At 43.0% G+C, this 14,947-nt stretch overlaps 1 protein-coding gene across 1 annotated transcript in view; it reads left to right on the top strand.

Moving 5' to 3' along the window:
• Positions 1-14,947, top strand: part of tg (thyroglobulin) — a 532,338-nt gene that overhangs the window by 55,213 nt on the left and 462,178 nt on the right. Inside the window, exons 11-14 of the mRNA XM_068032631.1 lie at positions 4,596-4,838; positions 7,796-7,933; positions 10,720-10,797; positions 14,579-14,691. Coding sequence (XP_067888732.1) covers positions 4,596-4,838; positions 7,796-7,933; positions 10,720-10,797; positions 14,579-14,691 — 572 coding nt within the window. The remainder of the gene's footprint in view (positions 1-4,595; positions 4,839-7,795; positions 7,934-10,719; positions 10,798-14,578; positions 14,692-14,947) is intronic.

Genomic DNA, 14,947 nt, shown 5'->3' with positions numbered 1-14,947 from the left:
AAGGGAATACAAACCAAGATTGCACACCCTGGCCTCATAATTAAATCTTTTAAGCCTTGGTATCATTCTGCTGAATCTGTGCTGCATCCCTTTCAAGGGTATAATGTCCAGGCTATATTTATTAAGGAAAGGATGAACAGGCTGAGTCTCTTTTCTCTTGAAAAGAGAAGGCTTTAATAAAGGCTTTAAAATTATGAAAGGTTTTGATAGAGTAGGCAGAGAGTGGCTGGAATTTTATCAAAACCCGAATGGACGGATGGCAGGAACCTGGGCAGCTCTTTATCAGTGGCGGCCAATTAAGAAGCCACTGCCGAGACTGCCGTCCGATTGAGGACAACAGCCTGCCTCCCAGAGCTGCCAGCTCAATTAGAGGGCCAGCAGCTCAGCAGCCTTGGCAATGCCACTAAATGCTGGCAGAGGTGGGAGAGTGGCCGATAATTGAGCCGCTGAGGTTTCTGTCCCTGAGAATGTCCCATGGCGGCAGAAAGACGTCGGGCCCCCCTCCCAACATCTTTTGCCACCATTTTACAAGGCTTCCTGCCTTCCAGCTTAGTCTCCTTTTGCAAGGAAAACTAGAAGCTATCAACATGAGATCGTCCCCAAGAAATCAACTAGGGAATTCAGAAGAAGCTTCTTTACCCAGAGAGTGATGAGAATGTGGAACTTACTACCACACGGAGTGAGTGTAGTGAAGGGGAAGCTAGGTAAGCATATGAGGGAGAAGGTAACAGAGGGTATGTTGATAGACTTAGATGAAGAAGGATGGGAGTAGACTTGAGTGCAGGCGAAACACCGGCATGGGCTGGTTGGGCCAAATGGCCTGTTTCTGTGCTGCATAGTCCATGTTCAAAAAGTGAATGCAGAACTTCAATGGGGTCTGATCAAAGCTCTGTACAACTGAAGTATAATATCTTTCCCATTGAATTCTAATCCTCTTGAGATAAAGGACTCTTTTTCTCTCCTTCTTATTCCCTCCTGGCTGCCACACATGCTTCAGCTCAGCTGGGAGGGAAGAACATTTTTCACTGTAGATTTCAGCAGTGTCCCTGTCAAAAAGTCTCTGCAATTGTCAGAAAAGGGAGATGATAAAAAGGAAGGAGGACATTAAGATGCAGCCCTCAGTTCAGACTTTTCAAAAAAAATTCTTGATAATTATTTTTCTTGTAATCTGCAGGCATCTGCAGGTGTTGCCCTTTAGCTGATCAAGAGTGGGGTTGAGAAAGTGGCACAGGATAAAACCATCCTTTGACTTTGATTCCCTGCCTGAACTAATTTACCAAACATCCACTTGGTGCCTCCCTCCACCACGACATTATCAAAATCAGAAGTTTATGGTGAGGAATTGCACCTATTTTATAGTTTGTGGCTTGGTCAATTGCAGACGTATAGCTCCTTTCATAACCTCAGGTTATTCCAATGCACTTTACAGCCAGTTAAGTACTTTTGAAATGTAATCACTGTTGTAATTTAGGCAACACAGTAGCCAATTTGTATACAGCAAGCTCCCACAAACAGTAATGAAACAAGTGATCGCATCATCTATTTTTTAGGTGCTGTTTAAGGGATAAAGCTAGGACATGGGGGAGATCGCCCTTGTTCCTCTTCAGATGCGGCCATGAGATCTTTTACATCCACCTGAGAGGGTAGACAGGCCTCAGTTTAATATTTCATCTGAAAGTAATGCATTGAAGTATCAGCCTCAATTATGTGTTTATGTCTCTGGAGTAGGACTTGAACTCACAACCTTCTTACTCAGAGACAAGAGCGCTACCTAATTTTCAATTACCGCTGGAGCATACTATTAGCTTTGCGTGTCGAGTCGGCAATGTAAAAATCAACAGAACAGCCGGCTAATTGGCTACACCTTCATAGTCCTCTTTAGGCCCTTCCTTGGAATGAGGTCTTTAAGCATCTCTGTTCCTATGAAGTGCCACGGCACTGTTTGAAAGATAGCAAGGGAGGTCTCCTGGTTTCCAGAGCAACATTATATCCTGAGCTAACAGCGCAAAGGAAGATTGACTGGTGAGTCATTTCATTGCTGTTTGTGCAATGTTGCTGGCTCAGAATGGCCACATATTCCAACATAGTGACTGAGCTTCAAAAAGTGATTTATTGAATATGAAACACTTTGAGATGTATTGATGTGATAAAACAGAATATAAATTCAAGTAATTTTATTGTGCATGACCTTAGCTACTTTGTTCAGTAGCCATTTTCTTTAATGGAATAAGAAGTTGCCACAGGAACTTTGTTTTTACGCCCCTGTTTCTGCCAATTTTCTCCCACTCCTAAATGTGTTGAGTCCTTGCTTGGGTGCCATTCAATAGGTCCTCTGTTATTTCACCAAAGTGGTTATTATTTTTATATTAAGTCTTGAAAGTGTCTGCAGGTTAATCAACCACTAGGGGCATCTCAGCAGAGCACGATTCTGCCTTCATCTAACATTCACAAACCTCCAGAGAAGTTGTGAGCAGTAAACTCGAGACCCCTAGCTGCATCATAGGCTAATTCTGGTAACCCCATTTTAGATCAGCATAGATTATCAAACATAGCACAGATCTGCAAATCACTACAAAAAGAGAAATATAGACCATTTAAGAAATCTGACATACAGTCTTGGCACGTTCAAACTGCAGTCCATAGTACCACATCAAGCCTACAAATCTGGCTACCCAGCACCTGATCCTCAAACATCTTAGTCTCTCCTTGTGCTTATATGTCTTTGTTGCTTTCTCCTGCTTGAGTTTTGGGAATCTATTTCCTCATCTTCATTGATTAATAAATCCTAAACCTGATCGTCAAGATTCTGTCACTACTGGCAGCTCGAGGTACAAGACAAAGTAATTAGAAAATCCTATCAATTTTGTATGAGGCATGTAATCTTCATGATATAGACCTAAATGACCCACAAAAAGAATAAACTTGAACCGTCCTGGGTTAGACCAACTTTAAAACATTATGAGTTTAATATGAGTTTGCACCTTTTAAAGATTTTTTAAATTCATTCATGGGATGTGGGCGTCACTGGCCAGGCCAGCATTTATTGCCCATCCCTAATTGCCCTTGAGAAGGTGGTGATGAGCTGCCTTCTTGAACCGCTGCAGTCCATGTGAGGTAGGGAAACCCACTGTGCTGTTAGGAAGGGAGTTCCAGGATTTTGACCCAGCGACAGTGAAGGAACGTCGATATAGTTCCAAGTCAGGATGATAAGTCAAGATTCCAAGTCAAGATTGATGAAACCAGGGTATTACGTTAAAACAGTTATCACTTCCATTCTCCATGATGCACCATTTGTACCATGGTGATACACGGCAGGGTAACAATAAGGATTATTTTTGTTTTGCTTCAATCCTGTTCCTGATTTGGGAACTGTTGATGGGGCAGTGCAGAGGAGACTTTACTCTGTATCTAACCTATGCTGTATTTGATCAGGGAGTATTAGAGGAAGGTTTACTCTGTATCCAATGTGTGTTGTACCTGGCCTGGATATAGTTAATGGAAGACTGAGAAGTAAAACCTATAAATTTTTCCACTCCTGAGACAATCCCTCACCTGTATATAAGTATGAAATTTACCAAAGTATGGAGGTATTGCACATGTGAAGCAATAGAACTGTAGAGAAATTAGAGACCACTAATTTCTACCATACTAGAAACATGAACTATTTGGATTCCCATTCAGCATACAGTTATTGTGTAGTTACAACCAGGTGAGAAAGAGGTCGAGGGCTCCTTTTCAGCCTTCACCTGGTCTTACTGTAACGGGGTTTTATTTTTAAACACACTGCTTTTAGCTCCCCCTTGGTGAATCCTTGTTCACCGCTTTCCAATTATAAGGCAAAGAAACTGGCACAAATAGGCTTTCTTAGGTTTAAAGATGAAAGGTGAAATTTTATTGAACTTAAACTCTAATTCGGTTGATGCCTACGGATACACGACGTGACCACGCTAGCATGCATACGTGATACACACATGCAAATAGAGACAGAAAAGAGCAGAAGAAATAAAGTAGAAACGTTTGAGGCAATATCTGAAGAGTTTCTGTTACGGGTCTTCGAGCTCACTGTAGAGTCCTTGATTGTAGATGGATCTTACTTTTTGTATTCTTCTTAAACCTTGTTCGCTGTAGGAGACTTTTCTCTCTTGGGGTTCATGTGTCTTCAGTGAATTCAGTTCCGTGAGAAAGAGATGGGAGCAGACAGGAGAGGATGTGGTGAGCCAGCCGGGAGAGGTCTTATCAATCCAGAAGCAAACAGATTTCTGCAGGCTCTCCATTCAAACAACTGTACAATTCAGAAAAAAACCCAGACTGCCAAACAGGTTAGTCATGTGACTAACTGGTTTGACCAGGTCTGTTTGTGGATTATATTGGAGCAGAGGATAGATCCTTTGTTCCAATGCTTTCTGTTAATATACAAAAATGTCTTTCCAGCCAGGGGCCTGGCAACCCTTTGTAACAGGCCTTCTCTTCCTCCCAGCAACAATTTGAAATTTAATGTCCATGTGGCGAAATTAATGTGCCTCATTCTTGGCAGGTGGGGACCTGCATGACAGTGTTATGTTTATGTAATGTGCCATCCTTGTGTTATATTCTAGGTCCAGGACCTTGTGATCGTGTTGCTCAGCAAGTTCTTCAGTTTATTGATGAAGCAGATGAACTCATTGTGATCTCCAACAATTCCAATATTCCCTTTACACAAGGTTTCTTATTAGCTAGTGGTATACAGCTGACTGAAAACGAACTGCTTCAGTCCTCTAGGATGTTCCAATCAGGTTTTCCCTTTTCTGAAAGTTTGTTGAGTGGATCTGACTATGCTGTTCGATTGGCTGCCCAATCCAGTAAGTAAATTTGTTTCATGCCTATATGCATATGTGACTGTGCTGCATCTATGAGTGAATTTATATTATGATCTGGATCATTAGATAAATCTCCAGATCCTGTGAGTCGATCTATATAACTGTCCAAATATAGCGAGTCAACTCCATAACACTATCTTATCCCACAGCAATTCCTATTCATGCAATATCCTTGTCCTCACTGAGCTACATTGACTCCTGGTCCCCAAACGTCTTATATTAAAGTTTCTCATCCTGATGTTTAAATCCTTTTGCGGCCTTGATCATCCCTATCTCTGTGACCGTCTCCAGCTATTTAAAGCTAGGTCATTTAGGAGTGAAATCAGGAAGCACTTTTTCACACAAAAGGTAGTGTAATTTTGTAATTCTCTCCGATAAAAGATTGTGGATGCTGGGACAATTGATATTTTCAAGATTGAAATTGCTAGATTTTTTTTGTTAGGTATTAAGGGTTATGGAGCAAAGACAGGTAAATGGAATTGAGGTACAGATCAACTATGAGCTAACTGAATGGTTGAACACTCTCAGAGAGCTCACTGATCTACGCCTACAACCTAACCCACTTGCCTCCCAGATCTATGTGTTCCTCCAACACATGCATCTCATTTCCATTTGCCCCACCACCAGAAGCAACACCTTCAGCTGTCTAGGCTTAGCCTCTGGAATTTTCTCTTCACTGCCATCTCCTTCTTCAAGACCCTCCTTAGAATTTACCACTTGGTCATCCCTCCTAGTATTAGCTTTTCTGGCTCAGCATTTGTTTTTGTTTGATTCTACCTCTATTAAGTGTCTTAAAATGTTTTTCTACATTAAAGATGCTATATAAATGCAAGTTGCTATTGTCACTGTCAAATATATCAACTTGGAGCCATGTTGACCCAACAAAAATCCCCAGGAAGGGGATCAATTGGGCATAATTTGCTATGGCAAGCCATCTAGCCGTTATTTAGACTTGTCTTTGCATGTTTAAGTTTTCAAACTTTTTTGTGGCAAGTTGCTGAAAGTGTGAGATGGTAACAGGACAATGAGGAAAACCAGACAAATGGAACCTGAGTAAACACGGCAAGTAACTCTGTCTCTCCTTAACCAATCAGCTTGAAGGACTGTGAAATTAGTAGCGTAAGCCTGAGAAGGAAGCGTAAGTTAGAATGGATGAGTTCATTGTCAAATCAGGTACAGAAAGAAAAATAAATGGAGAGAAAAAGAATTGGATTAACAGAGGTTAAAAAAAGAGACAGAAATGAAAAGTTTTTTAAAATGTTAAATTTAAGAAATTTTTAATTTTCAACAATAGTTAAAACCTGAAGGAATGAGATTTCACACTTGTAATAGTTAATTTTCAGTGGCAAGAGGTTGACTGGCAATAATTGACATTTATTTTGTCATTGAAAGGATACTTAGACTTGTAATGACTTGACTTAACTGTTGCATGTTTAGTTCCTATCTACTGTGCAGCTACTGCAATTTCATGCAATTCCAATGCATTTCTATAGTGAGCCAGGCAGTGAGATGTCATTTTTGGGAAGCTAATGATGGAGTGGTGCCTCTGAAATAACAACATTTGGATTTCTGTGTTTAACCTCGCATCTGCCTCATCTAAAGTTGCTGTCGCATTTCTGCACAAATAATTGGGAGTACCATTAGCCTTGCTGTTATTTTGACAGCAAATATATTGACCAATATGATAAGGATTTAAGAAATATGTATCATGAGAAAATTATCAGCAGTAAACAAAATCTTTAGTAAAAACAAATCAGGAGCTTGAGATATTGTAAACAGTGCAGATACTTCATTACTTCCAGGAGACCTTTCCATGCTATACTTGTGACGGAAATCACACCTGCCAAATGGAAACATATTAATTTTGTCATATGGGACACCACTTGAAACTTTTTTTAACCGGACATTGCAAAGAACTTGTTTGAAAAAAAAGCAGAGCCGAAGACATGGTTGCACATTTGCATTCTGAGAGACATGAATGGAGAGACAATGGAGGTGCTCCTTGATTCAATTAACAAGATTGGTCTGGACAATGGTGATGATCAAAAGACACTGACAGCTTTTGACTTTGTAAGAGACAAAACTCCACCCCCGACCGAGTTTGTCTGGGAGGCTTGGAAATCCATCAACCCTCCAAGAAGTTGCTGCTTCAAACAAAGATGGTCACATGACCTACCTGCTGGTCAGACTGGGTTTTTTTTTGAATCGTGCGACACAGAAAGAAAAAAGACTGCCACTGGACTGGCAGAAGGAAGATCACTCTCTCTCTGTCTCTCTCTCCAGCAGAGTCCCAGGAAAACTATGGTGGTAGCATCTATTCTTCAAGACTACAGACAAATCCTCTCTTTGGCCTTCTGGTACCAGAGAAGCAAGCTTGAAATTGTGCACTGAGGTGCAGTGAGGACTCTAAGACCTTAACTTCAATTGAGGACATTGTATCAAGGACATTACCACCCAGTAACTGAATTCCATTTATTACAAACTCTGCTTCAACACCCATCCCCCCAATTCTTTCTTCCCCTCTGTAACTATTTGTGTATATGTGCCTCTCATATGCATGCGAGCATGGTTGCATCGCTTATTTTAGTGATTTTAACCAGGTTAGAGTGATAATGCTAATAAATTTGCATCTTTCTTGTTTAAACCTAAGAAAATCTGTCTGATTGGCTAATTTGCAATTGTAATGAGAGTGTAGTGAGCATGGGCTCACTGAGGGAGTAAGCTAAAATCCATGTGTTTTAAAAGATAAACCCTGTTATGGCCAAACCAGGAAAGGGGCAAGAGGGGAGCCTGAGACCCCTTGCTCATCCAGTTGTAATACATGCGGAGAAGCATTATGTGTTGTTAACGTGCTCAGGCTTTTCTGTGTTAAAGTCACTTATGTCTCAAGCTCTTGCTCCAAGTCCTACCTGAGTTGACAAAGTGGTGTTTCCAAACAGCTCTGCATTTCTACTGGAGAAATCAATTGATCAAGGAAAGGATTCTTGGTGAGATGACTTTAAAAGGTTACAGCCCCTACATCCCCCAATGTGATGGCCTTGGAAACTGGAAACCAACCCAATGCTATGAGAGTACTGGTGAGTGCAATGATTTAACTTGAAAATATCACCCACAGTACCAGAAAGCCAAAAATTTCATCAGGGACTAGAGGAAAAAGAAAGCCTTGAATATTGTGTTATGACTGAGGCTGGAGGAGTGCATTGCCTTTCCCTAGTTCCACTTCTCCACGGATCACAACATAGAGTTAAATGTTTTACCCAGTTACCAATATGGCCAATTATATACTTCATCTATTTTAGTTTCAGAAATCCACCAATCAGGTTTCTTTAATAAACAACAAAAATTATTAATTTATTCTAAAACAAGACTTATTCAATACAGATGCAAAGCTTATTAACACACAGGTTGAAAGTTCTCTTCTAAATTAACACGCACACAAACACAAACACCGGATAAAGAAAAAATAAAAGAAGTTTTCTCTGCAGAGATCTCTTTGCAAAAAAGAGACAAAAAAAACTTTGGCCAAATACTTGTTAATTCTTGAAGGAAAAGGATAAGATATGGTAAGCTCGCAGGTGGTCCCTTATTCTGGCATCCAAATATGGCAGTCACTGGGATCTTGTTGGAGCAGTTCTTTTCAGGCGAAGTCGAGGATTAGTCTGGCAGGCTTTCCAGGAGAAATGCTGCAACAGGGTTTCAGCTATCACACTAGATTCTCAGGGTTTTTCATAGAGGTGGAAAAAGGATGATCTGGAGGCTTCTCTCTTAGCAGGATTACCCCCAAGTGACTCAAAACAATATCTAGAACAAAACCAACTCTTGCTCACCATAAATCTTGCCATGTCAGTTCTCTGTAAACAACTCCCCTAGTCAGAAGGCTCCTGCTGTTTACTTAGCTGAAGACATGTGACTTCCACTAAGTGTGTTTTAAACAAAGTCCCAAAGTCCTTCCAGTGATTTAAAAAAAAAGTCCAGTATCTATGGAATCTCTTCAGTCTTTCAAATGAATCAATTTCCACAATGTTTAAACACGAGTCCTCAAAACATATTTTAAAAAAATGGAAGCACTTCCATAACAATTGCAAATCTGCAACTACAATAGAAAATGCAAGAATTGCATAACAGCTAAAGCTTGTTTTTCTATTATGCCCCTTCAAAGTGCAGATTTAAGGCAGGTTTTTGAGCAGGGGATGAAAATACAAGCAGGAGATGGGAACGATTAAGTGGGAAAATAAAATGTTTGGTCAAAAAGACTTCTGAAGGAAGAAAGAGAGCTGCCAAGCCATGATGTTTTGAAAGAGTTCCAAAGACTGATAGATTATTTTAGATCGGGTATTGTAGGTTAGTTATCATCAGAAAGGGAAAGATAAGGTACGTTAAATCTCCGATAGTTGGAGTCATGCCTAGCACAAAGGAAGATGGTTGTGGTTGTTGGCAGTCAATCATCTGAGCTCCAGGACATTACTGCAGGAGTTCCTCAGGGTAGTGTCCTAGGCCCAACCATCTTCAGCTATTTCATCAATGACCTTCCTTCAATCATAAGGTCAGAAGTGGGGATGTTCGCTGATGATTGCATAACGTTCGGCACCATTCGCGACTCCTCAGATACTGAAACAGTCCGTGTAGAAATGCAGCAAAACCTGGACAATAGCCAAGCTTGGGCTGATAAGTGGCAAGTAACATTCGCACCACACATGTGCCAGGCAAAGACCATCTCCAACAAAAGAGAATCTAACCATCTCCCCTTGACATTCAATGGCTTTACCATCGCTGAATCCCACACTATTAACATCCTAGGGGCTACCATTGACCAGAAACTGAACTGGACTAGCCATATAAATAGCATGGCTACAAGAGAAGGTCAGAGGCTAGGAATCCTGTGGTGACTAACTCACCTCCCGACTCCCCAAAGCCTGTCCACCATCTATAAGGCCCAAGTTAGGTGTGTGATGGAATACTCTCCACTTGCTTGGATGGGTGCAGCTCCAACAACACTCAAGAAACTTGACACCATCCAGTACAAAGCAGCCCGCTTGATTGGCACCCCATCCATAAACATTCACTGCCTCCACCACCGATGCACTGTGGCAGCAGTGTGTACCATCTGCAAGATGCACTGCAGCAACACACCAAGGGTCCTTAGACAGCACCTTCCAAACCCACGACCTCTACCAACTAGAAGGACAAGGGCATGGGAACACCACCACCTGCAAGTTTCCCTCCAAGTCACACACTATCCTGACTTGGAATTATATCACCGCTCCTTCACTGTCGCTGGGTCAAAATCCTGGAACTCCCTTCTTAACAGCACTGTGAGTGTACCTACCCCAAATGGACTGCAGGGGTTCAAGGAGGCAGCTCACCACCACCTTCTCAAGGGCAATTAGGGATGGGCAATAAATGCTGGCCTAGCCAGTGACGCCCACATCCCATGAATGAATAAAAAAAAGTTTCCCTTTCAGATATTGATCAGTGTATGCAGTGTTTACCATGTGTTTCTAATACTTCCTGCTTTCATCACTGACATTAGGAGTGTGATAAAACTGTTATTAAATGAAAGGGAGAGTGGGCAGTATAGTCAGTTAACAGGTTGACCTTTCACTTCAATCCAGCCTAGACTGTTGAGCTGGATAAAAAGGGAATGGAGAGGAACAGTGATGTGGAAGAGGGAATATATATATATAAATAATCTGAAGCCCTCAATTGAATTGCTGTCTGTAACTCACTTCCAGTTATTATCTACATGCACCATTTGAACACCTTGGTGAGATTCTTACCTGTAAATCATCATTTTCCTTTATTATTGAACATTATATTTGACCCTTTCTTGTTCAGTACTGAGTTAGTCTTTTGGTTCACACAGGTCACTGTTGGTGTGTGGATGAGAATGGAGGTTATATTCCTGATTCCCTGGTCAGTCGCTTGCCCCAGATGCCTCAATGTAAGTTGGAAGCTTTGCAAAACCCTGCTGCCCATATCCTAATTCGCACCAACTCCCATTCACCCATCACCCCTGTGATGCATTGGATCCTGGTCTGACATTGCCTCAAATTGAAAATGCTTATCCTTGTGTTCAAATTCCAACATTGCTTTTGTCCCTCCCTATCTCTGTAACCTCCTCCAGCTCTGCAGCCTTCCAGGAACTCTGCATTCCTCCAATTTTTGCATTTTACGCATTCTCTATTTTCTTTGTTTAACCATGAGTGTAGGTGCGTTCATCTGCCTAGACCCTACACTGTGGACTTCCCTCCCTAAACCTCTCTGCATCTCTATCTCTCTTCCTTTAAGCCACTTCTTAAAACCTACTTCTTTGACCAAGCTTTAGTCACCAGTCCTAATATCTCCTGATATTGTTTGGTGTTAAGGTTTATTTGCTAATTGCTCATGTGCAGTGACTTGCAATGTTTTATTGTGCTATATATGTTTTAAAGGTGCTATATAAGTGCAAGGCTATGGGCCAAATGCTGGAAAATGTGATTAGAATAGATAGGCTTGATGGCCGGAGTGGATACAGTGGGCCGAAGGGCCTGTTTCTGTGCTGTGTAACTCTATGACTCTAAGTTGTCATTGCTGTCAACTAAGCAGGTGGCAAGGACACGCATCCAAAGCTGATGGGGTTCTTTTACACATAAGCATTTTGAATTTTAGGGCTCGAATGCCATTTTAACTCAGCAGCCAGAACAGACAGCTATAATGGGCTGAATTTTCAGCATAGAGATAGCAAACAGAAGCTGGGTCTGCTATACTGTCTCTGGTGGAAAACTGATTCAAGTTCAAATTTTCATGGAGTTGAGCCCCTAATTGATATGGAGACAGGTTCCTGTCCACTTAGAGCCAGTGGGGGCGGGAATGGAGGTGGATCAGATCAAGTGTGTGACTCATATAGACACCCACGACAACCATCATTGAGGCTGATGGTTGTCCTGAGTGAGAGATCTGTGGTTTGTGCCCAAGCCTTCCACAGCACCAGAGGAAAGTAAGATGTCACAGGGGAGCCAGAAGCCTGACACCTGGGGCAAGGCAGACCCTCACTACATCGATGCCCACCTGGATTTGATGCGAGAGGCTGTGAGGGAGAGGAGGGAGGTTGACTTCTCAGAAGGTGACAGGCAGCCACCTCGTCATGCACCAGAGGCACCTCTCTGTTCAGTGATATCTCCCTTGGCCTCCCATTCATCCTCCTCTCTTACCTGCTGTTCCTGCTCCTTCCCGGATGAGCTGTCTCCTTCCAGGGTCTCACTGTCCTCAAAAGTCCACACCTCTCTGCAGGGCCATGATATGGAGAGTGCAGCAGACCAACACAATGACCGAGACTATTGCAGGAGGTTATTGGAGGGCACCACCCAACTGGTCCAGGCACCGAAATCGCATCTTCAGAACCTCGATGGCCTGTTCATTGGTTGTCCTACCGAGCAGGTGACGTTAGTTGTTTTGCCTCTGTGCCTCCATCTGGGGCTCCTGTAGAGTGGTCAGCAGCCATCTCTTCAAGGGATTTCCCTTGGCCTCTAGGATTCATCCACACAATTTGGATGTTGGAGCGAAGAGCTGAGGAAGCCTGGACTGGTGGAGAATGAAGGAGTCATGGCAGATGCTTGGAAAACAAGCACACGCATGGCGGAAGCTCCTGTTGTGGTTGCAGACCAGTTGGATGTTGAGGGAGTGGAAGCCTTTCCTGTTGATGGATCTCACTGGCTAGTCACTGGATGCCTTGAGGGCCACAAGGATACAATTGCTGATGCCCTGCACCTGGGGGAACCCAGCAATGGAGGCAAAACCCAGTGCCCACTATCCCTGTGAGGCCATATCTGTTGTTAAATGAATGTGCTGTCCAGCTCTGAAAATTAGGGCACCATTGACCAATGGGATATGGTGGTGTGTAGCCATTTTTGAGATGCCACTAAAGTGTGCAGCTGATCCTTGGAAGGAGCAAGAAGTGGAGGTTCAAAACCACAGTGACCTTGAAGCCTACGGGCAGGGCATGGTGATCAGTGCTGCAAGGTGCGAGGTCTTTGGCAGAGAGGGCACAAATGTCTGTGACCATCTGCCTGGAGAGTCTCAGTTTCCTACAGTTGTTGGACATCTCCAGGTAGCTGCATCTTCAACTGTCAAACCTGTGTTGAGGCTTTGGCCTCCATTACCTCCCTGCCTTATTTCCTCTCCCATGCCCTCCTCATGCTCGGGGTTCTGCCCTTCCTGCAGAGAGTGTTGCTCTCATTGCCACTGGACCCAAAATCTGACAGTTGTGGCCCCATTGCCAGCTGGAGCCTTCCTTCTGGGCAGGTGGCCACCCAATTGTCCTTGGCAGCCTTACCCCCTGCTCTTCTGCCCCTGCGATGCCAGGGGGGTGCTGACATGGTTCAAAGCCTGAGTGGCCACTCTCACTACCACCTGTGAAGTGCCAAGGAACCCCCTTAACAACTGCCCAATCCCCCTTTGCCCTGCTGACCCTCTTATGGGGCCAGGGTAATGCCCTGGGGCAGCCGTGAATGGCTTCCCACTCTTTTCCCATCTGCCTTCAGCTGATCAGTTGTCCGCTGCTTTAAAAATTAGAACTTCAGCCCCTAACAACCTTAATTGGACTCAGTTCAGAGGAGAGCAGGACTCGTGTACTGCCCTCCCCCTGCCTCGGTGAGCATTGCTGGCACCAGGATCGGCGCCTTGAAATTGACACGCCACTCAGTGCCGGTATTTTCGCAGCCATCCCGCCCCTGTTCCCAACTTCAGGAGGGCCCTGAAACTTCAGCCCAATGAGTTTTCCCTCAGGTGAAGACAGCCGGGAAATGGATGGGATGCCAAATAGGAGCACCACAAGACCTTGCCTGATATGGATTTGCCGATTGCAAGATCCCCGTAGAACAGCCCCTCCACCTGATCCTGTGACCTACCTTACTCACACCGTCACTCTCCCACCGGAAACAGGCATGCAGTTAATTAGATCTTCCACTTCAAAACTACTTAATTGGCTGTAACGTGCTTTGGGATATCCTGAGATCATGAATTTTGCTATATAAATGCAAGCACTTCCTTTATTCTCTACAAGCCACAGAGTCACTCTCACTTTCTTGCTTGATTCATAGATCATTTAATATTTACCTTTTACAAACATCTACCTAATTTTCTTTCAAGATAATTTATGGACTCTTTTTCAACATGTTCTTTCTTTCTACATATGTGGGTCAGAAAAATTTGTTTCAGTTTACGCTGACACTTTTTCTCCCTTTCCCTGATGAAGGCATTGAATTGTCCCATGAACAGCGAGGCCTTACCCAAGCCACTCCTCATGGAGAGTTACACCAATTGTAGCCGAGAAAGCTAATTGAGCACAGATCGGAGATCAGATATGAGCCCTACCCAGTCTGCATTACCCAGCTACTGACTCAATACTAATTCATTGAGCTGTTGAAAATCTATTTTCTGCACTTTCCTTTTTCTTGGATCTTCAAGGGTCATGTACTGACCCAAATGAGAAGACGACTCTAAAAGTGGTAATGAAGAGTAGTGGCTTACAGTATCTCCCTGACTTTTTTTCTTCTCTCAACAGTGGCATGATTCAGATTACAAACTCACCACATTCATATCCTACCTGGCGTGGGCTTCATCTCTCTTAAAAGTCAAACTAGATTCAGATCTCTGTGGTCATGTTGGAGTGGGGCCAGTTATGACTGTGACAATAATACACCACTAAAGTGTTGAAGTTCGTGTTTCACTCTTCCTTTTTCCAGGTCAGACACCATGCCAACGCTCTCAAACAAATGGAGTTCTGGCTGGATGGAAGCGTGTGGGTCCACAGGTTAATACCACTACCAGGGATTTATTCAATCCAACTTGTACTGAGGTAAATTTGAAACAAAATGCTGAGTTACCACCGACACTGCAATTTGATAGAGGAAATATTAGCATTAGGACTCACTTATAAAGAAAGAATCTCACTATCAGAATTCCCTTTAAAGATAGAGTAATTCCCTTACAAATCCTGTTAAAAGCCAGCTTATCAACATGACTCCAATAAAGAGAGCGATTTACCTTCAGGCATCTCTCTGAAGGAAACAATCTTACCACTAAGGCCCCTTTTAACAGGAGACTGCCACCAT

This window comes from Heterodontus francisci, chromosome 5 (genome assembly GCF_036365525.1).
Source record: "Heterodontus francisci isolate sHetFra1 chromosome 5, sHetFra1.hap1, whole genome shotgun sequence".
Lineage (NCBI taxonomy): Eukaryota > Metazoa > Chordata > Chondrichthyes > Heterodontiformes > Heterodontidae > Heterodontus > Heterodontus francisci.
This window is presented reverse-complemented; position numbering and strand designations above follow the sequence as displayed.